Source organism: Papaver somniferum, chromosome 8 (assembly GCF_003573695.1).
Source record: "Papaver somniferum cultivar HN1 chromosome 8, ASM357369v1, whole genome shotgun sequence".
Classification (NCBI taxonomy): domain Eukaryota; kingdom Viridiplantae; phylum Streptophyta; class Magnoliopsida; order Ranunculales; family Papaveraceae; genus Papaver; species Papaver somniferum.
Genome location: NC_039365.1, coordinates 145,406,155 through 145,432,427, shown reverse-complemented (window position 1 = coordinate 145,432,427; position 26,273 = coordinate 145,406,155). Strand labels below are relative to the sequence as shown.

At 39.4% G+C, this 26,273-nt stretch overlaps 2 protein-coding genes across 7 annotated transcripts; one reads left to right on the top strand and one right to left on the bottom strand.

Annotated features, from left to right (window-relative positions):
- Positions 1–2,333: 2,333 nt before the first annotated feature.
- On the top strand, positions 2,334–5,506 carry LOC113303346 (photosystem II stability/assembly factor HCF136, chloroplastic-like). 5 transcript variants are annotated; one of them, XM_026552376.1, is made up of 9 exons: positions 2,334–2,811; positions 2,886–3,121; positions 3,244–3,374; positions 3,486–3,618; positions 3,909–4,031; positions 4,416–4,490; positions 4,772–4,887; positions 4,974–5,050; positions 5,246–5,506. In XM_026552376.1, the coding sequence occupies exons 1-8, from the start codon at positions 2,448–2,450 to the stop codon at positions 5,038–5,040; spliced, it is 1,245 nt and encodes a 414-aa protein (XP_026408161.1). In that variant the 5' UTR covers positions 2,334–2,447; the 3' UTR covers positions 5,041–5,050; positions 5,246–5,506. The 5 variants fall into 5 exon arrangements, with proteins under 5 accessions (XP_026408161.1, XP_026408162.1, XP_026408164.1 ...); XM_026552377.1 differs by having other exon boundaries at positions 4,974–5,058; positions 5,311–5,495; XM_026552379.1 differs by having other exon boundaries at positions 5,311–5,486.
- On the bottom strand, positions 5,347–25,377 carry LOC113303345 (sacsin-like). Of its 2 annotated transcripts, none has more exons than XM_026552372.1 (13): positions 24,878–25,377; positions 24,022–24,748; positions 16,818–22,816; positions 14,251–15,767; positions 13,815–14,078; positions 13,430–13,650; positions 12,285–12,556; positions 8,602–11,644; positions 8,388–8,520; positions 7,609–8,132; positions 6,609–7,523; positions 6,304–6,483; positions 5,347–5,959 (listed from the first exon to the last, which is right to left on the bottom strand). In XM_026552372.1, exons 1-13 carry the CDS (start codon positions 25,231–25,233, stop codon positions 5,762–5,764), a joined length of 14,349 nt encoding a protein of 4,782 aa, XP_026408157.1. In that variant the 5' UTR covers positions 25,234–25,377; the 3' UTR covers positions 5,347–5,761. The 2 variants fall into 2 exon arrangements, with proteins under 2 accessions (XP_026408157.1, XP_026408158.1); XM_026552373.1 differs by having other exon boundaries at positions 6,304–6,480.
- Positions 25,378–26,273: the final 896 nt, after the last annotated feature.

Below are 26,273 nucleotides of genomic sequence, written 5' to 3'. Positions count from 1 at the left end.
ATCAAATATTATTTTTTTCTTGTAATCGGCCGACTTTAGGATGCTTTCTATACGGTGACTTAGAATGCATTTGTCCTTCACACTTTTTGTACAAGAAAACTGAAATTGGTTCATAAACTTTAAAGGCTACTTGTTATTGAACACCGCTATATGCTTGTAACTTTTGTTCATGAACTTCTTTCAACTATAATCAAATAAACATATTATTATTTCAAAGTTCATCGAATTATCCACTAAATCGATCAAATGATTCGGACTGTAAACCAATTTTTAATAGCAGAGAAACGGATAAAGAAGAAGAACTATTCGAATACGGACTTCACTGATCTGACCCGATAATTTATATTCAACCCATATTTAATTATCCAGAGAAAAAAATCACAGAAAATTGGAATAATCTAGTATTAAATCACACACAAAAATACAACAATTACAAGTCCCGATTCATTCCATTGAGCCTCAGAATTTAATTACATTAAAAACATTGATAAAAGGAAAAATAGTAAGATGATGGAGTTGTGGGTCGGGTTATTACAGCCAACACACTGACCTGACTCAACAATGAACGATGACTCGGTCATTTCTCCATTATTAACTTCATTAGAATCATTTCCATCATTCCATTTTCTTTTTCAATTCTCCACTTCAAGGGATAAAATCAGTACCTACCAATCTTTTTCCCTGATTCTTCATCAAGCAAGAGTCAAATCACAAACCCATTCCTTCGTATCAAAAATCAAATACACCCATATAAAGATCTTCCACACCCTAACTAAAAAAATACTTGCTCTAAGAAATGGTAACTTTTCTGTTGAATAAAATCATATATGAGACAAAATCGAGGAAAACTTGACATGGAGAGAGGAGGAGATTAGTTGACTCGGTTTTGAAGCAATTTTACTACGCCATCAACTTAGATAAATTATTGTATCGTCCTTAGTGTGCCTCATGCTTACTCTTCTTAAGACACGTTGAAAGTAATTTAGTTAAAAAATTAGTATTCCCATCTTATAAAATGCCTACAAAATCAATGTAAAAAAAATGAGGACTTCCAACTTATAATGTCGGTTGTAAGTTACCTAGCGAGCACGTCGGTACCATTTTTCGGCATGATCTTCATTAGTTCTGACATGGTCTTCATCACTAATACAATGCCGAAAATGTTTTAAAAAAATTTATTTCCAGCATAGTCTTCATTATTTCCGGCATGACCTTCATCATTTCCGGCATCGCATCGTATTTATAAAATTCTCAACGACACCATAAAAGTTATTACCGGCATAGTTTGTTACAGAAAAAATCTATGACGATAATGGTTGTCAAATGTACAGCAAATTATTACCTTAAACCGTAAATGCCGGCATTGAATTTCATTTGTCGAGTCGAGCACGCCGGCATGTTTTATCGGCACAATATGCATGTGAACTTACAATGCCGGCATGCTCTTTGATGTTTTTCATCTTCATGGTTGAATCAATTTGGATTCGTTTTGGCATATCGACGATATCTGTAGGTTTCCTGTTTATAGCAATAATGTTCATTTTATCAGCTCCTTTTCACACACTTTACAGTTCACCCATCACGCGTCCATATACTGATGCAAGATGGTAATTAGTCAATTCACCCTCTTGGAAGATCATCTTTACATTATTAGATGTCAAAAATATGCCACTATTTCTGGTGACTTCTTGCATTCCAACATACCCGAATATTTTTTTTTCCGGTGATTAAAGTTGCCTGTAAGAAAAAGGAAAGAGGGATATGGTTTTGATTCTTTTTTGTTTTTAGGATTTATATTTGTTTTAGGTTGAAGGGTATTGTAGTCATTTCGGTAGGTTTTTAATTAATATAGAGGGTAGTTTAGTATTTTTCCATTCAAAAAGCATCCCTTAGCAAGGTTCATTGGATGGTAATAATAAATCATACCCCAATTAATAAAACTATCCCCAATTGCGCATTCATTTGAAACCAAAAATAAGTAAAATTGAAATAATGATGATAAAATAAGTAAAGTTGGAACAATGGTGAAAAATCAAATGACCAAAAGTAAGTAACACTAGGAAAATTGAAATAATGATGAAAAAATAAGTAAAATTGGAATAATGGTGAAAAATCAGATGGCCAAAAGTAAATAACAGTGTAATAAAAAACAAATGGAGATGCGGGGTATCGATCCCCGTACCTCTGCATGCTAAGCGAGAGGAGCGCTCTACCATCTGAGCTACAACCCCTGTGTGTTGTGTTGTAGGAAAGTCATATATAAAGAAATTTTCATAATAAGGACTTGCTGTCACTCCAGATATACCGCTAGTTATCCATTCAGATTTTGAGAAGCTCCAAAACGCCCGCGAAGCAGTTTACGCTCTGGAGAGAGATAAGAGATAGAGAAAAAGTACAGAGAAGAAAACGAGTTCACTAGTAGTAGTTGTAGTATAATTTCAACAGCAATGGTGACTCTACAATTATCTGATTATTCAAATCCAATTATTCTTCTCAAACCTTCGTCTTCTTTGAAGAACTCTTCAAGATTTTCTCAAGAAACTCGATTCTTTCCTACAATTGCTAAAGCTAATTCATCTTCTTTATCATCATCAAATTCACAACAACAACAACAAATTCATTGTTTAAATAGAAGACAATTGATAACTGAAACAGCTTTGCTTTCTGTTTCTTTATCATCTCTAATTGGATTTGAACAACCAGCTAAATCTGAAGAACCTCCTCTTTCTGAATGGGAAAGAGTTTACCTTCCTATTGATCCTGGTGTTGTTCTTCTCGATATCGCCTTCGTTCCCGATGACCGCAATCATGGTATGCTTGTCTATTACTCCAATTAAGTTGTTTTCTGATATTGATTTTACTGATTTTGTTCTTGTGTTTGGTAGGCTTTTTGTTGGGGACAAGACAGACTATATTGGAGACTAAAGATGGAGGGAATACTTGGCTTCCACGTTCAATTGCTTCTGCTGAAGATGAAGATTTTAATTACAGATTTAATTCAATTAGTTTCAGAGGTAAAGAAGGATGGATTGTTGGAAAGCCTTCCATTTTGCTCTATACTGACGATGCTGGCGAAAACTGGAAGCGAATTCCTTTAAGCTCTCAGCTTCCAGGAGATATTGTAAGTGGAATTTACTATTTTGTCACACTGGCCATTGCCATGTTACATGGTGTATGAAGTTCAAGCATCACTAGATTTCAATTTTTGAAGCTAAACTTGATGATTATGCCATGAGTATGTAGGTTTATATTAAGGCCACTGATGATACAAGCGCTGAAATGGTTACTGATGAAGGTGCTATTTATGTTACATCAAACAAAGGGTACAATTGGAAGGCTGCCGTTCAAGAGACTGTCTCGGCGACTCTTAACAGGTGACTTTTGTTTAAAATGCGTAGGTTTTATCGTAATGCCGTGAATGTCATAATTGACTCATGCCATATGCCCACAAAAGCTGAAAGCTACTTTTGTTGGTGTTTTTGCAGAACAGTTTCTAGTGGAATTAGTGGTGCAAGTTACTACACCGGAACTTTTAATACAGTGAACCGCTCTCCTGATGGGAACTATGTTGCTGTATCAAGCCGTGGGAATTTCTACCTTACTTGGGAGCCTGGGCAGGTTAGCCTCTTTGAAACTATTGAAGTGTTTTCTAGTTTTGCTATGAATGATTGGAGCTGGTATTGATGACTTTTACCTAAAGAAACGAAATAAAAATGGTACTCTTATATATCTGAATCACATATTTCCTCGACTTGCATGTGTTAATTTTGCAAGGTCCAAATGAACCATGGAATTGTTGAACATTCTTTGTACTCCAAACCATCTAGTTATTTTTTTCTGTGTGTGTGTGCGCGCTTGTGTGTGTGTTGTGTACAACAACTAACTACTCTTGTTTATTCATGGTGCAGCCATACTGGCAGCCACATAATAGAGCAGTTGCAAGGAGGATTCAGAACATGGGATGGAGAGCTGATGGTGGTCTTTGGCTTCTGGCACGTGGTGGGGGACTTTATCTCAGCAAAGGCACAGGGGTAAAAACATCCTTTCTGGTCCACTGAATTTATACCTCATATTTTTAGATGCATGTATTGTAGATTCTTTTGCAATCTTGTCATATCTGAATTCTGAAACCAATCTTTCAAACCATTTACCTTTGGATTCTCTATAACACCATGAGTAAAAGTGCTGGGCACTTTGCATAAGTGTTGAGTTTTTCAATCCCTGTTATACGAGCATGCAAAGTTCAGGCACAACTTTCCCGTCTTGCAAGTGTCACCCATTGGGGGACAAGGTCAACTGAAGCGGATTACCTATTTCTCTCCTTGCTTTGTTTTCTCTTTCTTGTTTTCATTCTATATGATTTCTTTATTAGTCTATCATCGTCACAGTTTTGATGGGGTTGTTCCATTTAACAGATAACGGAGGATTTTGAAGAAGTTCAAGTACAGAGTCGAGGTTTTGGTATTCTTGATGTTGGGTTTCGCTCGAAGGTAAACCCTGCCTTCTTTGCTGACATCAACACAACGCTAAAACATTTAAAATTCTAATCACAGAAAACAAAGATTCTACACCTAAATGTGGTCATGAAATTAGGGTCACAGAAACTACATGATCCATGCAGCAACAGCATCATCAATCGTGTCATCTAGATACTCGGTTAATGTGCATCTCTTGTGCATGGAGCAAGTTTCCGAAAATTAACCGATCAAAGATTTAGCTACCAACGAATGCCTTTTAGCACTTAGTAATCTATGTTATTTGATGGTGTCAGGATGAGGCTTGGGCAGCCGGTGGTAGTGGAGTTCTTCTGAGGACCAACAACGGTGGCAGAACATGGGTCCGAGATAAGGCAGCAGATAATATTGCAGCAAATCTCTACTCAGTGAAGTAAGTTGCAACCTTGACATGGGCTGAACTTCATTTTTAACACCTCTATCTGCGCATAGACAGAATACTTACATATGTCATTGCAGGTTTATCAATGACAACCAGGGGTTTGTCCTAGGAAATGATGGTGTCTTGCTTCGGTATCTAGGATGACCGGCCTTAAGTACGCATGTAATCCTTTCTCCTCCGTATAATACATAATACTTTCTTTGTTGTATCGTCGTGAACACCAAGATAATGTCGTGTGTAGAGAGAGGCAAGTGTGTCCAGTTATTCAATGGCTTGACCAATTGGGATTACATTATGACATTTCTGTTGAAATTCATTTTGCAAACTTACATTATTTCTGCTGGCACAGGTTTGGCAATCATGTTTAGTTTTGTGCTGCAATTGCTGTCTAATAGAATTATCCCCTACGTACAGGCGAAACTGAAAAACTTTACAAAGACCACTTATATCTGAGACATGTAATCAAGTACGAGTCCTTTCTTGTATTAAAACTTGAATTTGTGCTGTGCAACTATATGTAATATTATTATTTTTGTATCTACTCCCAACATCATAAAATTCTTTACCTAAATGCAATACTATTCACATAATTGAATTTACATTGGGCTAACTCCTCAGATCTGTACTTATCTATACACAAGTACAACTACGGTATAGAGTACAATTAGGGTTCTGCTCTGATCAAATCTATTTACTACTCCCTCCTCTCTTGACACATATACTGTGAGAGGCACTGTGAAAACCAGAAGGCACAAGTGTATCATCAGGTATGATTAGCATACTCCAATGCAGAACCCCACTATATCTAGTTGATTCCTAGAAGACTATTAGTCTGATCAATTGGATGAGAAGCTTTAAAGGGCTCTCAGGGCCTGAAAATTTTCAGAGTTTTCGACACTTGGAGTCGACAGAAAGGGCATCTAGAAACAGCAGATGAACATCTTCGACATAGAACATGACCACAAGGAACTATAGTTATATCGACCTCTGTGCTCAAACACACCCGACACATCCATGCTGATTTTGCTGTTTCAGCTTCTTTAGCAGCGCTGTCAGCCTTTTCCTGCAAAATTTGTTCCACCCTCAGAAAACTTATGTTGATGAAAAAAGGGATAAAAGACCCTGAAACAACGAATTTATTGAACTCGATTTCACGAAAGGTCTTTCGAAGAAGCCTTGGAACAACAGGGTATCTTGGTATATGGAAAATGTAAATTGGCTTCTCTAGTATGGCCTAAGATGTGTATGTTCTCCACAGCTCTCTGGAAATTCTCTTTTATTAAGAAAAGCTTTTAGATTTAAAAGCCATATTTTTTTTGAAATCTAAAACATGATGAATATATCCACATTTAGCAAAAGTTACTATCTGAAAATCATTCTCCAATTACTTGAGAATAAGAATCAAACCTGCTCGAGAAGAAGTGCAGCTTGAGACTCTTTGAGTTGTTCTTGTAGAGTTAAGGCTGTTTGGAGAAGGGACTGCTTCTCAGCATTCATGTTGATTCCAGCTGCAGAGAGCATTTCATTGACTGCCTGCACTAGTTCTGCCGGAGAAACTCGTCCATAATTGTGATCCGTAGCTGGCTGCTGAGAAGGAAGAGAAATAGCTCAGTAATGAAACTCCTAATCTTTCTTTTCTCTATACTTTTTGAGGTAATTGAAGCAAGATCAACACGCCAAAATTAGACATCATCCGGTCAAAAGGTACATACCTTAGAGGAACTTGTATTGCTAGTTCCAGCACCGTGCACCTCAGCCCGATTCAGGTTCTCATTTTCCATTTTATGGTCGTCCAGCAATGTTGAAGATGAAACTTCATTTGCCATTGGTATGCTTTTGAAAGAGAAAATATGAGAAGAGAGAAGAAGTTGGGTTTCCCCTGGAGCTGTTTCTACCTTAAACCTGTAAAGTGCTTGACCTGCTGATGGCCTGACATCCTCTGGAACCCTACCATACTTCAATTTGTCTCCATCCTTTCCTGTCCTCCACGCCACTACCTCTCCACTATAGAAAGGTCTCAGTGGATGGAATTGCACCTGACGAGCATCCTGCGGCACTAAATCTCTACCGACCAATTGACTACTTTTATCCCCAAGCTCATTCTCTCTTCTATCAGATCCAAGTTTAAGTGCATCTACAATTGCTTGCTCTGAGCCAACCGGAGTGGAAAATAATGATCCAATGGGTAAAGGGTTTACTAAGCCAATTACTTGACTCACGACAATTGCAATAACATCAAACACAGAAATATAATAAGGAGGTTCAGCAACTAAAGCACGAGTTTTTGATTGGTCAACATAGTTAAAAGAACGGTGTCTCAATCCGTCCTCCCATTGAGGAATAATGAATTCCTTATTCACGCGTGTGACATCCAAAGATCTTGGAACTAACATATAACGAGTATAGAGGAACCTAACAAATTGCAATTTCTCTGCAACAGATTCCAGTAATCTTTGTATTTGCTCCAAATCCAAGGCCTCAGATGCAGGAGTGAAACCGGCGGTGCTATTTACAATTTTCCACACCGCTGACTGAAAAGACCTGCTTGAGAGCTTCTCCTTAATTGTTGTTAATGAAACTGATCCAATTTGATCCAAAAACTCTAATTCTTGAGTTTCATCCAGCTCCTGCAATAAAATTAGAGAATCAAGTTCTGACCAAGATATCCAGAATGAGAGAGAGAGAGAGAGAGAGAGAGAGAGAGAGAGAGACCTCCACGACTACGTCAGATAGCCTTTGAATGCCCAACCCTGTACATATTCTTTCAGGAAGATCTGGGTGAACGAACCTTATCCTGGAAATATCTATGCTCCTGATGAACCGAGATCCAAAAGAATCAATATAAACACAAGATCTTGCTACAACAAGTCGACAGCCATCATCTGGTACTACTGCTTCAGATATGTAGCTGGACTCATCTCCCTTCTCTGCCCGAACTATTGCATCACAGACAAACTGCAAAATCTCCATCACAGCTCGGAGTTCATTTGGATTTAGACGCTGGTACCCACACGCTTTCTGGATATTCAGTAGGAGATCCCTTGCACAAGTAAGAGAGAAAGCTTCCTGAATCCCAAGGTCTTTAAGAACCTTCATGAATGGCAGATAGAGACTAGGAAGTTCAAACGCAAACGGTGAGAGGTTTATTGCCAAACGCGCGAAAAGACAGTTTGCGGTAACCAAACGTGTGCCGTTTGCAACTGGTACAAATGCCAATTCCTTCAACGCCAATATTTCTGTCACACACAGTGAAGGAGTTCAAAAGGTAAGAATAAATCAATTTTCTTACAAAAATAACCTCCAAAGCAAAAGAAGTCTCTTCCATGTTCTGAGAAGTGACAAATGCTGCGGTGACACAACAACGTTTGCAAATGAGCATGGGAATTTATTAGAGAGAGTGCAATGTTAAGGAGATACTTCAAGTAGACGGCCAATCCGCAACAAGAAAATTTTTTACTAGAGCAAATAAACGGATTATATGAGGAACTGACCTGAAGCAGAGAGGGAACTCCAAATTTTGTCTAGATACCTCAAGATCTCAAGAGAAGCTTCCTCCACAGTCATCATCCCTGCAACTGTTGGCCAATGAGCAAGAGTATCCTCCCCGCCATTCTTCCCAACAATCTAGGCATGTAGATTAAATTAGTAAATTATTTGAGTATTGTTGGAGAGCAAAACGAACATGCGAAGGCCAAAATGTTTTACCTCCAAATGCCTTAACACTGTCGTAAAGGCTGGTGGGCTCCTTAAATGAAGTGCTCCCCAAGCGTACTCAGGTGGAACAACATTCTGACCGGCTAGAATGGGAGCACTACTCCATCCAAGAGGCCAATCCTTCAGTAGAATAGCTTCATTATAAGAACAAAGTACTCTCTTTCCACCTTTCTTACCACCAATAGAAGGGAACCCTCTCTCTGAAGGTATAAATGCAATTTGACTAAGTTGCTTGCAGAAGTTATTGTTATACAATACAGCGAAGTTCAGAAATATATTTTGGACAACTGATACAGCTAAAGACCATATTTCCACAGAAATTTCATTCTTGGAACTGGAAAGATCAGGCTCAAAATTATCAGGCTCTTCTAAAGCTCTCATGCAATTATCTCCAAGATGCTCAACTTTTCTCGCACATTCAAGTATTACATCTGCTTCTGTGGATGTCCTAAGACCAGTTTTCCTTAAAATCCGAAGCCATCCATCTGAAGTGAACCTCTCCCCGGGAAATCTATTTCTGTCCTTGGCGAATACCGACATCAATAGAGAATCACTAGGATCAAGCAGATTTTGGGGCTTAAATAGTTCTTCACGGGTCCCACTTGCATTTCTTACAAACTTAGTCTCTTTCAGCACACTGACTACATTTGAATCTAGCTCAAGATCCTGCCAATTGGTATATAGATAAATCAAGATATCCTCCTGCTCTTCTTGAGCTTTTTCCTCAAAACCAGGCAATGCAAACTTCACAAGCACTTCTTGATCATGTAACTCAGGGACCCCTAGGGCATGAAATAGACTTCTACTTGAATCAGTTGAACTACACAAGCAGCGGTCATCAGATGGCTTAAAGAAGGAGCTCGGAGTAATAATACACTGGCCCTGATCATGCAATCGTGTATATGAACCCAGAACAGTTCTATAAATAGGGAGTGCCCTTAGCAAATCAATCTCTTCCCTAGTATATGTCGACCCACTGGATGAAGCAGAATCCACGGCAAAAAGGTTAAACAAATTGTCGCGATCTGTAGCCACAGAGAAAGCCGGTTCAACGAAATACTCAGAACGTTTAGAAGCAAGCAGCTTGGTAACAACCACTTTTCCTAGAGAATGTCCCGGACTGGGGAAACAATTACATGGAGGAGCACACTCTAGGAACGGTGTGTCATATACAGGTATGTTGAACTGGTTGAGCAGCGATGACAACCAGGGAAATCTTGAGTTGGTTAGTTCGAATGCAGATATGTAGGATTGGATTAACCTAGTTCCAGAAGTATCATCACCCGTCAACCCTGCTTCGTCGGTTCCTCCTGTATATGGTGCTGACACATCATTTACTGACGTTGGATCCGTAACTAGTGGTGGTATAAAAATCAAATGATTCTCCCGAGCACGGCATAACACTGGCCTACCAAGAAATGCAGGAATAAGGGGCCAATCAGAGAAAAGTGAAAGGTCTGGTGATGAGCCATTAAAACTTTTCCAAAAGAGTCGTATCCATTCAGGAGAAGGACCCCCTGCACCATCTGAATTTGTACCGCTCTCCCATGAAAACCATGGAGCCTTACTTGAATTCATCACATGGTTTACCCAGTTTTCAACAAAAAGTGACTTCATGTTATTCGCCAACAACCGATGGGAGAAACTCTGCAATTTCAAGAACATTTGGATGTTCTCATTCAAAAAAATCTCAGAGATAACCGATCTTCTTAAGCATTCTGGGTGGATAAACTTTGCTTGTAACGGGAGCATTAGTGTTTGCTGCTCCTTACTCGCGACCCAAAGTTCAACAATCCCTAGCTTTGCGAAATTGCTTGTTGCAGTTGGACAAAGTAAGCCTTTTATCTCAGCAGCTATAGGTGCATACCTTGGATCAGGATTTCTACTGCTACCACTACCAGAAATGGTGTTCCTTTGAACTAAAGGCCCTCCAGCTCTACCAATATCTTCAACCACTCCCCGGCCAAAATCAAATAATGCCCTACCAAAAGTAGTCACTATCTCCAACGGGTCGCCACCTGGATTCTCCACACTCTGGGTGGATACCCTACTAGATCCTTGCAGGCTTGAATTTGATATAGTAGTAGAACTGTTACCCTCAAGGACGGCCATCCTAGTATGAGAGTTCTGAGTATCTTGACCACTTGAAGCATCAAGGTTAAGTTCGATATCAGATAAACAATACTCAAGCACATCTATGTATGTCTCAACTGATGGGAGAGAAAAAGACGTCGAAGAGGCCTTAAGGAGACTCCGTACCATCTTAGGTCTGATTTCTCTCACTGTAACTCCTACAGCTTGAATTTCACTCACCAATTCCCATGGCACCGAAAAAACAGGATAGTGTTCCTTGATATAACTAAAAACGGAAGATGGCGGCGAATTATCACCCATTTCATTCCCATGTTGAGCAAGAAACATACCTTCTTCAGCCTTTACCAATTGACCAGAGTATAGTTGCCAGACAGGAAGGTCAACGAGACGGGTATAGAAAGGCCTTATCACTTGTTTGATTAAACATTCCCAATCTGTTTCCACCACATCCAATGAATTTGGGTTACTTGAAAAGACAGCGGATTGGTTACTTGGACAAGAGCTCTGTCTGGACCTTGGCCAGAATGCATAAATTCGATCCCCGTAAGCTTGCATAACTGAACTAACTGCACGTACTGCACCTGGGTCGAGAGTAGAATTTGAAGGTTCCCTTCTTAATCTTTGCATTTCCAACACCATTTCAACATATGAATCACGAACACAACTCATCAACTCTCTGTTCCAAGCTTCTATCAACTGATTTCCAGCATCAAGTTGTGGTCCTAGTGAGGCCTTATCTGTTTGGTACTTGAATAAATAACGACCTCCATTATGACGCACGAGGAAACATCCAAGAGCCGTGACAGATATGTTAAGATCTTTAGAGAGAGGAAGAGGAGACAAAATGCAGCTGGAAGAATGCGCATCAGCTGGCCGTCCATTTCTTGATATGTGGGCTGCAACTCCAGCAACGGGTGTCAAGTTGTAAGCCAGATATCGCCTGCAAAGTTGTGGCTCATCAAGTGGTTAGCCAAATTGACTAAACTAAACAACTTAGTCATGAATTAGTGAAGACTGAAAGAGAAAAATGACCTAGAAAATAGATATACAAGTCCCATTAAGGTAATTGTTTTATTAGGTATCAAGTAAAATCTTGGATAAGAAACGTTTAAAGAGGGACTTTCAAGAAGTGTGAACCATCCAATTGAATCACAACCTGGATAATATCATAAGAACTTTGTTGCCTTTTGGTAGATACAAACACCATCACTACTGTACAGTCTAAAAGTAACTTAAGTTTATCTACAACCATGGAGCTTGAGAAAGATGCACTTTGTCGGCAGTCAAAATAGGTTATACAACATCAAAGCAAGACAGAAGTATTACCCACTACGCATAAGATTGGCAGAAAATAGAGCATTAAATAATAAAGTGAAAGAATTAAACCTAATATCGTGTAAGGTAAGTTATATGGTACAGTATTCAAAACCCAACATAGAGCATGATAACGTGCATATAGGTTTGCCATCGTTTTGCCTAACCCTAAAAAGAGAACCTATACCTTATTGCATATAAATAAGCAATCAAACCACCCGGTACCCACCTATACCTTATTGCAAATTAATTATCATGAGACGTACCTATCAAGGGCCATATTTCTGGTCTGTCCGGAACCCAGGCTTAGGACAACGATCCATTTGTCAACAACTTTGGTTTCTCCTTCGAGCAGGTGGACATCTATAGTGTGCACTTTGATTGATGCGTTTGAGCTGCTAAACAACCTCGATATTTGAAATTTTCTCCACTTCTTTTCCGAGAAAGGATTTCTAACAGTCGCTAACATAGGATCAATACAAACAGAGTAATCCTGTACTGGTTGCAAACTTCCCTCCTCCCAAGTTGATAGAGTCACCTGAAATAATTGATTTCACATATAGAAAACAAAATCAGTGTTAAAATGTTTAAAATCACTCAGAAAAATTTGTTAACAAATATTCACGACCCAAAGCTAGTTAAAGATTGTAAATCAGATCGGAGAGGTTAATCATCTGACTTTCTCGAGCCTTTTCTAATTACATATTGTTGATTGGAAGCAATTTTATGTGCATTAAGTAATAGAGGGGATGCCTAATCAGAGAGGTAACAGAGAATGAATTCCCATTAGTCCAAAAAAAAAAGAGGGATATATATTGCATATATGTATACCAGCATAGTACTGCGACTTGAGTGTCTTGTGTTTGTGATAGAGATGTGACTAAGTATTTGATCTAGCAATTTTCTCCATACGAAAATGATTTGTCTTCTTCCTCCTAATATCTAGTTTGTGACATGCATACTATACAAACAAGTGCACCAATATAGCTCCCTAAAAAAGTTCAAAATGAACCAGCATTACCTTCTTTTCTGATCTATAGAACACAGATACTAGGTCAACCAGCCTCAGAAAGTGAGATTCGGTTGCATCAAGCAATACTACTAGGGGGGAAAATCCCAAGTAAGATTATGTCAGCAATTTCTAAGTGTGGAAATGGAGTGTGGATAGAAAAGAGTGTAGGACGTTGGATGAGGCCCGAGAGAGGAACGGATGACACTAAATTCTCTGATAGACTCAACTAGCCGAACCAAGGGCTGTTGACCAGCGTAAAATTTTGAACATCTATTCCCAAAATGCAAGACAGGAAATCCGATTGGACTACTGTTTAAGTTATGTAAGTCAAAGCGACAAGATAGAAAGTAAGTGCAATGGTCAGACCAAGGAGTAAGCACCAATTCAGACTATTTCTACCTGGAATACAGACTTCAAGAACAGAAGACTGGTAGATGCCTGCGCTACAAATCTATCAAAAATTTGTTTTACTCTCTTTGACCCATCCTCTAGTCCATCTTTCATGCAATCAGATGATAGAGGCATGCGGATAATTGTAGAATCTGAAGATGACCACGGCATATTTTGATCAATAAGCATTGGATTGAATTGATCACGGAACCGCTCGGTCAAGCCAGTACCTGAAATGGACAGGCTAAATATTTTAGTCTAGATATAATGTAAAATATTTTTGAAATGTGACTCTTTCCATGCAAGGCTTATTAAGTGAGCTAAGCATATGGTTGAGAACTACCGGTAAGTGTGCAAATGCAAGAAAAATACGCAGAAACAAGAATTAAATTACCTCTCAAAGAGAACATTTTGGCAGAGGGGCCATTACTTGATGGAGCAGTGAGAGCCTTGCCATGAGGGTCAAACATGTAAAAGTGCCCACTGGAAACAACTGCGGGAAGATCACATATGAAATAACAGCTGAGAAGCCCTAAACCATAATTTAGTGTATTGCCCCGCAACCGCCATGGAGGAAGGAGTTGGAGACTGCTGACTTCTTCCTGGTTCAAGGTGGCCCCATCTAGGACAGCAACAACAGCAGGCCCCTGAAATTCACCTGAACCATTTACACGATTCAATGAAGCATGTTTTGGATGGAGCCAAAAAAAAGGGAATAGAACATAAAGGGTAATCCCGTACGAGTCATGATGCAAAAAAAATATGTACCAGTTGTGGGAGATCAAAAATAAACCATATAAACAATCAAACAACGAAAAGTTATTGATTACCTAGATTGTGCTGGAGCAAAGACTGACGAGAGTGTTCTCTCTTATCAAATATGAGGTGCAGCTTCCTTGCTTTGCAGCAGTCCGCTAACTCGAGCAAATCAAACAACAAAAAATCATTGTTTCCATATAACGACAGAAGTCCACTTATTCTCGGGTAATCCATGCACGGCAGATCCTTTATCATTTCCTCATCAACTAATGAAAGGCAGCGAAGTGACTGGACCCCTAATCTGCTTGCCAGGTCATTGCTAATACTTGGATGTAGAAAATGTTTCGAGGCAAGATTACTATTGTTCTCCATCCATGGTGCATCATTGTACACAAGATCCATTGCAGACATCAGAACTCCAAATGAATCTGGAAGTAATAATGGACTACTAGAAGTTTCCAACAAGGGTTTATCTGCATAACAGTCTGCAACTGCTTCCAAGACACAATGAACAAAACTCAATTGCTCAGATGACAGTGGTAACCCCTTGAGGTCACGCTGTAAACGCTGTAAAACGTTCACGTAGTCCACAGCATCAAAAGTTGATCTGACACCTAATGCTGACAGCAACTCTCTGAACTCTGACAACTCAGACGGGACAGCATATAAGTAAGGGTGGAATTTAACAGGTGAGTCATATGCAAGTGCCTCTGGAGATATGAAATTGTCCCCAATCCAAACACAGGTAACCCCATTGACTGCAGATTTTAAAATTGTGAAGTCATCAGTACCAACAAATTCCTGCAATTTAGAGTAAAGTTTAGGCATTTGGATCTGCAGCACAGCATCAAGTTCAGGTTCGTGTACACCTAGCAGCTTGAGTTGGCTATAGGAGTTGGATAGCTCAACCAATTGGGTGGATAGAACACCAACATTAGGACGATCCAGCCAGCCAAGTTTTTGCATCAGGTATTTCGAGCAGCATTCACCATCTAGTATCCGCATCATAGATGACATCAACCACATTTGTGACTTCGGTCTCACGTCGACTGGAGCTGCTATCTGATGCTTGGATCTAAACCAGGGAAGACCTTTCTGGGGTGGATCAACATAGACGGGGCACCACGAGATAATTTTCATTTCGGACCAAAAGTTTTCATCTGGAATTTCGTGGATGATTGCACCCAATTGAACCTCAAGATCCTGTCTGCAGCAGTTCTTTTTAGAAGCAATTGTCAAGTAGTCATTTTCGACAACGTCATCATGTACATTATTAACATCGAAGAATGCGGAGTTGCTGACTCTGTCACAGTCGCATTCTCCTTCCTCCTCTCTGGAGCGGTAACATCCCATCATATCTAGGCAAGAAAGTAACCTCCTACCCCAATTAAATGCCTCCAAATCCCCTGAATCATACAACATTGAAACTGACCTAGCACTATCAAGCAAACCACCAAGTCCCAATGTCGTATTAAGGCCCAGATCAATCAGAGTCTCAAGAGTCTCAGTATCTAAGAACTTATCGGAAGGAAAGAAAGCTTCTTTATGAAGCACCTTCTGTAGCTCTGGAACACGAGGATCATATAACCTGCAACGAATAATATCAAGAGTGAAGACGAAATATATTTAGTCAAAAATCACAAATATATCTGTACAATTTATGCTTCAGGTGGAAACAGATTTTGGAATGGAAAATAACAGAATCAGAGGAATGCGAACCTTACAGACATACATTTAAATCATTGTGCTGCCACTTGTGCAGAAGTGTAAAGAATATATAAAAAGCCAATTTTCAGGGAACTCTGGCCTTACAGAATACTCCCTAATTCATTAACTTTTTCATTCATCAAATGCTCCCTAATTCATTAACTTTTTCATTCATCAAACGATATTGATAATAAGCCTCAAGACAAGAGGGGTAACCATTCCTTACAAAATGAGACCACTAACATAGAAAGTGGTGGTGTACATGAAGGGCAAGTCAATAGAAATCACATCAAATAACACGATCTTATAAACGAATATGTTGGGCAAATGGCCAATAATATTACACAATTCCATGATGATCTTTAACAACACCTCCTAGACCATATACTCTACCATCCGACACTAGTTTTTCATTTTCTACGAGGTTGACGTTGGAGGATTTTGCACCAGAAACATCTCTGGTGAAAATGAACCACCGCCGCTACATATTATCTTCCTACTCCGCTTATGAGTATGCAGGGGGGAATGTTTTTAGAACATACATAGCAAATCCTAAGACTGAGAGATAGAAGTTAGGTAACCACTGTACTTGGAATACCTTGAATGGAGATTGTAAACTATAATGCAGGCTGGAAAACCATTGAAACAAACCCTTACGCAAAATTTACAATTTGCAATATGCAACCCTAAACATGAATTTGACAGGGACAGCATGAAGAGGGAGGAAAAGGAAAGGTCAATAGGACCTCCGCCGTTAGTTGGATAATTTAAGGAACAAAGTAGTAAGATATAGAGCAAGAGTCTGATACCGTCACAGAGCAAATAGTAGATGTTATAAGTTTTACGAGAGTACGAAGGATCTCTATGACTACTGTTACGAAGTATATTAAACAGAAACGTATTGATGAGGAAATCAATTAAAGTAGCATACCTAGAAGGATGTTGCCAGGATCCGTTGGCAGCTAAAACGAAAGGAGTTTGCAAAAGCACTGTTCTGATCGAAGGATCCTCCCTAATCAGAAGCTTCACATCATGTAATATGGCAGAAAGAGCTACTGGTTGTGTAACGAATTCTGACATCCGGTTAAGAACATAATCCTTGTAAAATTCAGCCCTTGCAGGTTCTCTAACTTCAAGGTAGCTTTCAAGAATAGTTTTATCCTTTTCAGATTCCATGCGAACGAATGCTTCAGTTAATAGCTCCTCATGCACCCCTTCGGGTTTGATCCACTTGGTAGGATTACTCAAAGCAACAAGTTTTCTACTTTTGTACGACTCAAACATAGGGAGCTGTTTTAGCAAATAAATGTGCTTCTGATTCATTTGGCAGCCAGAGAACCATTTGGTCTGGAGAATGAAACTACGAAGTTCGTGCAATTCTCCTTCTGACGCATCACTGAACAATCTTCCGATATCATGCGACTCACCAGATACTGCAAGTAAAGCATTTAATACACCACTTGCAGTTGGACCTTGCACAAAATCCTTCAATTGGGGATGATCTATTGGAAAGTCCGATCTCAAGAAGAAACAACCTAGTTTCTGCAACAATGAAGACATGTTTTCACTCCACCCATCTTCTTCGATCACATTTGAATTTCTGACAAGTTGCAATAGGCAATTGTTTCCCACTGGAAGTATAGGCCACTTGGAGAACATTGAAAGGACATCACAAGATGAAGTAAAATAGCTCCATAACAACCTCATCCATTCTATGCTTGGTTGACCTTGGTGGCCTGGAGTCCAAGATACTTGTTTAGAATTCTGCCACTCAGGTGGCATTATCCTGGGAAATAGCTCTTCAAGGGATTTACATGACAACAAGGAGATATTTGAATCCCCATTTCGACCAATGTCACATAGCTTCTTCTGTGCTCCTTCAGAAATACTGCTATCAACAAGAAGATGTGGAACTAAGTCCCTGAGAAGACCGTACTCATTTTCACAAGTCGTTACAAAAATTCTTTCACCTTCCCCCTTCCTGCTGAATGTTGTAAACAAACCGTTTGCAAGAGGAACCAAGGGAAAACCAAGCAAAGTATCACTCTGGACAGGTACATTAATATCATATAAGCAATATTCAAGTGTCAGGATCATTGCACTCCTGTTCTTAAACCCACGCTTTCTTCTAGTCAACAATGTCCTTAGCAACTGAGGTGTAAGGAAATGCAATGATGGGTAAGCCTCCTTAAACTTATCTACAACTGTCTTGGAAACACGAACGAGAGGCAGTCCTGCATCAGATAATGCTTCCAATAGCTCCTCTGCTTTGGAGAAAGAAAAATCAGGAAAAATTGCTTGCTTTGTGGAGATCCACTGGCCACCCCTAGCTTCTGTGTGTAAAACACGTAGACCAAGATCACACACGGACATGTAGAGTTTCCGAACCATGGATGCCCATGGCTCTACCATGCTCGCTACTGGCCAAAGTGAAGAGAACAAATCACATAAGCCCATCTCCAACCCTACCTTTTCGAGCAACCGACCATAAGCAGGAGCAACAACATCTTCAAGGAGGTATTTATTCCAGTCTGAACGCACTTTTCCACCCCCTGCCATGTCATTTCCAAACCAAATATCCCTCCTGTTCGATGATAACTCAAAATAGGCATTAACATGTATTGGAAGACCGGTATTAATTGGTAGAGGCAAAAAGCAAAAGGCTCGACCATCGAAATTCCTTCTATACTGCGATAAGTCTTGTGAAACTTGAAGTGAACCATCCTGAATAGTGCCATCTTCTGTCCCAACATTAGAGCTATCATTCAGCTCCTTTATGCCACTCAAATTCACAGTATGCAAGTAAGCTGCTACACAAGCCCACGGGATAAAATTGTGAGAATTGTTTCCTAGAGGAGTAACTTTTTTCGCATTTCCACCTCCTAAACATTCACTCATCACCCAGAAATGTGATTTATCACCAGAAGTATCTCGTTCAGTCACCACAATCTTCTGAATGTTCCATGGTAAATCTGATTCAGGGGTTTTACTCAATTTGTTAAGAAACTGATTCCTATCCAGTCCATTATGCTTTCCATGGATGAAGCCAAGCAAACTATGCTGTGGATGGGAATCGACTTCGGGCCCAGTAATGTGATTTCTCTCTACACGATGAAGAAGCTGCATGTCATGACCAGCCCCCTCTTTCACAAAAATAGAGATGGTTCTCACATTACGAAGAAAGAGAAGGGTCTCGGAGACAACTTCAGAGAAAGAAGAGAAAAGTGATAGAACATCTTCGGGTGCATATTTTTCTCTTTTTATTAAACTCCGTGAAGCAGCATTTTCGCTTCTGAGAGGAAAGCGGAAGAGAGTGCCAGGAAATGGCTGCTGCAAGTCACAGCCAAAGTGTAAGAAAGGAGAAAATTGATCTGGAAACTGTTCTAAGATTCTTCTCCCAGCGAATTTGATTCGTAATCCAGGGTGGGATGGAGAGATCCCAGGAAGATGAGAGGCATGAGGATCAAACATCACAATATTTTCTCCAGAAACAAAGCCTGGAATATCTGTGAAGTGATAAACACAATTGAATCCAAGACCAAACCTTCCAATTGCAAAAGGCTTCTCAAGTTTGCTATCTTGGCCGATTCTCGAGATGGCATAAAGATCTTTTGCACTAAAAATAGACGAGTTGAAACAATAGAGTGCTGGCCCTTGCCACTCTCCCATCTCTGGAGACAGAACAGATGATGTCCCATATTGAGTTTTATCCAAGAGAAATGCCACCTCAGATGCTCCTGCATCCTCCGCATTCTGAACCAGCTCAAAGAGAATCCCTGGGCCATCCGCATACATTTCAACTATATGCTTGAGCCTTGTCGTCAAAGCTTCATGCTGACCAAAAGCTTCAGCTGCCCCTGATAAGCTTAAATTCATCGAGTCAGCACTCTCAGCAAGCAATAGTCTACGAAGGGAGCATACGCCGAGCTTTTCTGCAACATCATTTGATATATTCCCGTGCACAAATTTGTGAACATCTCTATTTGTACTAAGACCAACACTGGATGCATTTGTGTATCCACTTTCAGCATTTTCAGAGCTTAGCAACCATGGAGCATCATTATAAACAAGACTGGTTGCAGGATAAAGTTGGGATGAAATATCGGGCAGATATACTTGAACTTGCTGATCCTGAAATTGAACTTCCGCAAGATGCTGCACAACTAATAACGCTGCTCTAACTTCATCCGAGTTCAAGGGAGTTGAGCCTCTTCGTGTAGCCATTCTGAAAAGAATGTTAGCATAATCAGTGGGCTTCAAGAATTCCCGTATTCCAAGTTCTAAAAATAATGCCTTGAATACAGCTAAATCAACAGGAATTACACGTATGTAAGGTGCCAGATGAAGAGGTCCATTCAGGACAACTTCATCCGAGATTGCAAACCCATCTCCAACCCAAATCCAACGACATCCTTCCAGAATAGCTTTTACAATTTCCATGTCATCTGAACCGATCATAGCCGACAATATAGAATATATCCTTGGCATAGCCAAAGCAAGTTCCTGGCGGAGCACCTGATCTGTTACAAGTTCATTATTCTTCCCAAGCTCAAGTAGTTGGGCAGCGATGACGCTACCACCAGGTGGAGAAGACCAACCTAAGCTACATGCTAAAGTTGTTGATGAGCATTCACCATCAAGTATACGCATGCTTGCAGAAACAAGCCACAAATCTGAACGTAACCTGACAAGCTTTGGGGGAGCAACCATGGATGAAGCCGAAGGCCAGGGTAAACTCTGATAAGGAGAAGAGACCAAAACAGGGCACCAGCAGATCATTTTAAGATCATTCCAAAATTTATTTAGATCAGGTTCTGAGTTGCGAGACTTGAATACCATCGCAGCTCGTGACAATGTTCTATTCATCATTCTTTGGGCATCACTTTGCGGATTTAACAACCATTTTGATGCATGCACTTCAAGGTATGAGAGAAGCACCTTGCCTCTTGCATTTGCCTTTCGTTGATCAGTGTCCCTAAACAACTCAATTTGACGTGCACTTTCTATGACTGTCTCAGGAGACACAGATGTCCTAAGGCCCAAACCTTGCAGCATGTCAAGAATAACAGACTCTTCAAATACACCCACCGGAAAACTGTCGGAATCTTCTAGAAGAGAGTATAATTCCTCATTACGAGGATCATATAGCAGGTGTGGACACTTTAAAGCACCGCTTAGAGTTGGAATGAATTCCAATTTTCTCAATATTTCCCTGAAAGATGCGTCTTCCACACACAATTGCGGTAGATCTCTAAGAACAGAAAGCATGGTACTGTCACGAACCTCTGGCAGCAATTCATTGATTCTATTGAGTACCTTAGTTTTGTAAAAATCAGTCTTCCCCATTCGAGCAACTCCATAATGTCTTAATAAAATTTCATCTTCAATATCGCATGAGCTCTGAATGAACTCACCTCCCAACAGATATGAAGGAACATCCTTAGGTGGCAAGTACTTTTGAGGATTTACCAAGTCAGAAAACTGATCAGCTTCAGAAGAACGTCCACCATAAACTTTGAAAATAGGTAACCTTTTGCAGTTAACTATATGAGAATCAGTTATTGAATCTCTGACATACCATTTTCGGTCGAGAAGAAACAGACAAAGCTCATTCTTCTCATTATCTCCAACGTTTTCGAAGGACGGTTGAAGGAGACTTTGTTCCGTCGAAATAACATCAAAAATTGCATCCAAAACACCTGCTCCATTGGCGTCATACACATAAAGAGATAACTCCTGGTGCTGAACACCATAATCAGGGTTTAAAATCTTGCAGCCAATTTTAACAAGGAGAGCTCCTATTGTATCAGACAACTTCGCTGCATCAATCAGTTTTGATTGTCTAGAAGCTCGATAAAGGTGCCCCGAAGTGGATGGCAAGATGGGCCAATCACCAAATATAGATAAATTATCACACTTTTCACGTAGATACTGCCAAAAACTCACAAACCATGACGCTGCTGGATGATTCGAACAAGACTCCGGTTCCCACCGAACTCGGCTTTTATACTGCCAATCGGCAGGAACAAATTGAGGGAGTAACTGAAGCAAGAAATGAATATTAAAGAAACAAATATTGGCATTTGAACACTTAGCAATAGCTGAAAGTCTGCTCAGTATGTGGGAAGGAATATTTTGATCAATTAATCTATCAGGAATTTTCTGAAGCAGCATATATTCCAATTCATTGCAGATGAAATAAGAAATCCGGTGGGAGCTTTCAGAAAATGATCCAAACTCACCACTTGCCAGAGGTAGCAATGGCAGGCCGCTTGTGTGCCTAACAACATCAGCATCAATCAAATCTTGAAGACAATAGTCCAACAAAACCAACTTGGTTAATCTGCTTGAGGAAATCAATGTTCCGGAGGCCTTAATAAAATGACGTACTGTTTCAGGAGTAACTACTCTTTGCCGGAAACCTGAACTATATCTCAAAAGTATGTCAATCAGGGGATTGGGTAAATGAACAATTGGCATTCCTAACAGTAACAGGGCTTCACCAAGTTCCTTCGATTTAGTAAACTCCTCATCATGAAGAAAAGCTTCAGTTGGTGATACCCACTTTCCACCATCAAGATCTGAGTATAATACTGGACTATTACCTATAATCTTATAAACCTCCTCCACCAAAAGTTTCCAGGGCTCTTCAAAAGAACCAGAAGGCCATAGAGAATAGTAAAACTTGGTTGAACCGAGTAAATCCCGTGCACCAAGCAGTAAATTTTTGTAGGCAGGAGCCACAACACCTTCCAGTAGAAGCCTGTTCCAGTCAGAACGAAGTTTTCCACCTCGGTCCATGTCGGCTCCGTACCATATACTTCTTCGGTTAGAGGAAACCTCAAAGTAACCATTCACTTGCACAGACAATCCAGTTCTTACAGGAAGTGGAAGAAAGCAGAATGCCCGTCCATGCTTAAGAAAATCAGCCTGTTAAACCATATTAAATCAAAACCCATTAATAGAGTTTACTGATGCGATCATGGAAGTCGAGATACCTGGAGCTACTGGCTCATTATCTTAAAAGAGAAACCACAGGAATACAAAATAGAGATCAAGTGCATAGTGATGCAGTAAGGACACATGAATCAAGGTAAAACGATATGAAGCAAGATATTTTCAGACCACTACACAATACGTACCATCAAAGTTATTCTTAATATTTTTAGGGCGAGGTTAGAATATTGGAAAATGAGTCTTTACAGGTCTATGCTCTGTAAGCCTTCAGCTAGTATGCTATTGAATGGTTCCAAAATGTGACATCTCTGGATTAGTTCCTGCTACTATATTTTTTATTAATAATTAAGTGTTTTTTCTAGTGGTTTCAAGTGCCAAATTGAAATAGGGTCGCTTCCTGTATTATTCACTGAAGTAGATTCATGTGTACATATAAGTTTAACTCTGGTTTTATATGTATGTATGCCAAAATTAATTCAGGACATTGAAGTCGAGTTGAGTTAACTTTTTAGAACGTACAATTTACAACATTGGGATTCAACAAAGATTCAGATATCTCAAGAGAAAAACTGGAAATCCTAATGAATTTAATTAGACAATGAAAAGGTACAACAAGGCTGAAGGTCACAGTGATCCCATGGTTTCTCAAATGCACTAAATGCATTAAGTAAAACCTCGGGATGGGTGAGGACCATGAGATAGAGAGGGAGGATCACATTCACTATCAAAACCTCATGAATGATGAGGACATTCCGAAAATTTCCTCTTTCTCTTTTTTGGTGAATTCTTAATATCAGTATCTCTTTTCTTGTTACTTCTTGCAATTGTTTCTCTTGTTTCATATGAAATTAATGTTAAGATATTATCATTTTGTCAAACGTAGAGGGGATACCAATGATAAACTAATAGATCAGTTGATAAACCCTGATTTAAGTTACCAGATAGAGACCCCTAAGCTTTTCTCTTTTTTGATATATATCACAATCCTTCATGTAATTACTGTTGCCAAACTGGGAATTCAAAGTTTACTGAGAATTATGATAATGCATAAGCAATGTATCATGCAAGGTCAAATTTTTAAAATATGACTATAATTCATTCATAAGCACTTTCCCCTCTAAAAGCAGTAGTTAGAAGTAATTGGAGACAGAAAATTCATATGATATATTGACTGTTACCTCAGACAACGAATCTGATATACATGCTGCAACTGAAGCCCAAGGCAGTAAATGAACATCATACTCTTTGGCAGCAGAAGTAGCAAAAGTACCAATTCTACTCGATGTCGACGCCATTGTCTGCACGATGAAAAATGTGTGTATCCTCTTCTCAACGTTGGACCCCGCAATTGCCTCACTCAAGAAATCAACAGTATATGAATCCATTTCATTTTTTGCAGGATCAAGGGAGTTAGAAATCCTAAGTAACGCCTGGCGGTGCCAAATTGTATCATCATTTTGTGACCTGACAGCACAAGAATAAAGCTTCCGTGGCTCGGGTACCCCATCTTCCCATACATACATTTCAACAGAAAGTACGCTTTTAAGAAAGAGCAAAGTAAAAACTCCTTCCTCGTAAAGTTGAACAAACATGGAAGAAATGTCATCTTCTGAATATGCTTGCCTAGAGAGCTTACTAGAAGCTGCCTGATCTGCATTCCTCAAAGGGAAACGAAATAGAGTGCCAGGAAAATGTTTTTTCATGTCACATCCAAAGGCACAATATGGAAAGAACTGGTCCTCATAAAGTGATATGGCTGAAGAACTAACATAGTCTATACGTTTTCCAGGATTCACAGCTGAAACATTTGGAAGATAAACACCTTGCGGATCAAATAACACAGCATACTTACCACTCACGAAAGAGGGCAAATCTGTTAGATGGTATACCGAGTTGAACCCAACCCTACATACAAAGGACCCATAAGAATCAAAAAATACGTCAATGTCACTAAATTGAACTGAAAAACATGCATCACTGTAATGAGACAATAACAACAGCAAAATATAGAGTGTTGCAGTTAAAAAAAATTACCCAAAACGACCAGTTTTCCAAGCTTGTTGTTGTTTCTTACTATCACCAATTCTTGAAATACTAACGAAATCATCTTCAGTGAATTCAGCATTATTGAAAGCTAATAAAGCTGAACCTTGCCACTCAGCTAATTTAGGAGACAACAACGAGTCAACTCGATGAACACGACGATCCAGACATAAACATACTTTTGTAGCACCAGCATCATCAGCGTTTTGAATCAGTTCTTTTAAAACTGTTGTTCCTTCTGGATAATTTATTAATACTTCACGAATTCTTCTTGTTAGATCAACTTTTTGACCGAAATCTTCTAATAAAATTGATGATGATGGAGTCTCTCCTAATAAGGACTCCATTAGAGAAAAGGGGCTAGAAACCTAATAATATGAAAATTTGAGCATCGTTAATCCGAGAGCGAACACCACTGAATCGAAAGAATTTTTGTTTTTCAGGATGATTTTCTATCAACCGACTCTTTTATTCCAAAATCCATATCCAATTTTTACTCTTTGCGATGAAAAATAAAACGTTGAAATATTGGTTAATGTCAAAATAATTCAAGGAACTGATTATTTCCGCCCAATTTTTTCATAGCTTTTCCACAAATAGGGGTGTAAATTTTGCTTGGCGACGGAAGGCCCTCTATACCTGCCCGGGTCGAGAGTCCATTATGGGATGGCTCAGCATTGCCCATTTAATTGATATGGTGGGCATCAACTCCACATTGCAAATCACACAGTGATTTAAGGTTAAATTATTCATTTGGAAGTGCATTAGAGATATTGTTCCGACAAAACAAAAACTACACAAGATTAAACAAGATATAAATTCTATATATTCTAGATGTTTGCAACAGGAGAAAATTCTAAAGCATCTACTAATAGATTGTGATTACTCAAGATCAGTTTGGTTGAGTATGAACATAAATGTTTCTTCTTTGCAAGAACAGCATACTCGGGTTAAACATTGGTTAATCTCTTGGTTTTCTAAATTAGATGACAATTCTTCTGTTTGGATTTCAACAGCTATGATAACTGCCTGGTTCATTTGGAAAAATAGATGTTTGAAGGAGTTTGAAAATAAAAATCCAAACATTCCCTCCACAGTTTATTCTATCAAGCATATGATCAATCAATGTTCAGTTGAGAAACACCATAGTAAGGGACAGTATGTTGTTCACTGGTCTCCACCACAAGCTGATATTCTTAAAATCAATATGGATGTATCATTTGATGGTAATAACTCTTACATAGGCATTGGTTTAATCATTCGCAATTCTGCAGGAAACTATGAAGGCATCAGAGGGAGGGTCATCGATGGAGGAGTAGATCCGGAGCAGGCAGAATTCTAGCTTTTAAAGTAGCTATCAACTGGGCTAGAGAAAAGAAACTGACAA

What these genes read in the sequence shown, in the direction of transcription:
- LOC113303346 (XM_026552376.1), top strand. Translation starts at nt 2,448, where the DNA reads ATGGTGACTCTACAATTATCTGATTATTCAAATCCAATTATTCTTCTC. An exon ending in CTCAGCTTCCAGGAGATATT is followed by an intron (nt 3,122 to 3,243) that starts GTAAGTGGAATT and finishes ATGAGTATGTAG; the next exon opens with GTTTATATTAAGGCCACTGA. An exon ending in GTCTCGGCGACTCTTAACAG is followed by an intron (nt 3,375 to 3,485) that starts GTGACTTTTGTT and finishes GTGTTTTTGCAG; the next exon opens with AACAGTTTCTAGTGGAATTA.
- LOC113303345 (XM_026552372.1), bottom strand. Translation starts at nt 25,233, where the DNA reads ATGGAGTCCTTATTAGGAGAGACTCCATCATCATCAATTTTATTAGAA. An exon ending in TGGAAAACTGGTCGTTTTGG is followed by an intron (nt 24,749 to 24,877) that starts GTAATTTTTTTT and finishes CTTTGTATGTAG; the next exon opens with GGTTGGGTTCAACTCGGTAT. An exon ending in TATCAGATTCGTTGTCTGAG is followed by an intron (nt 22,817 to 24,021) that starts GTAACAGTCAAT and finishes ATGGTTTAACAG; the next exon opens with GCTGATTTTCTTAAGCATGG.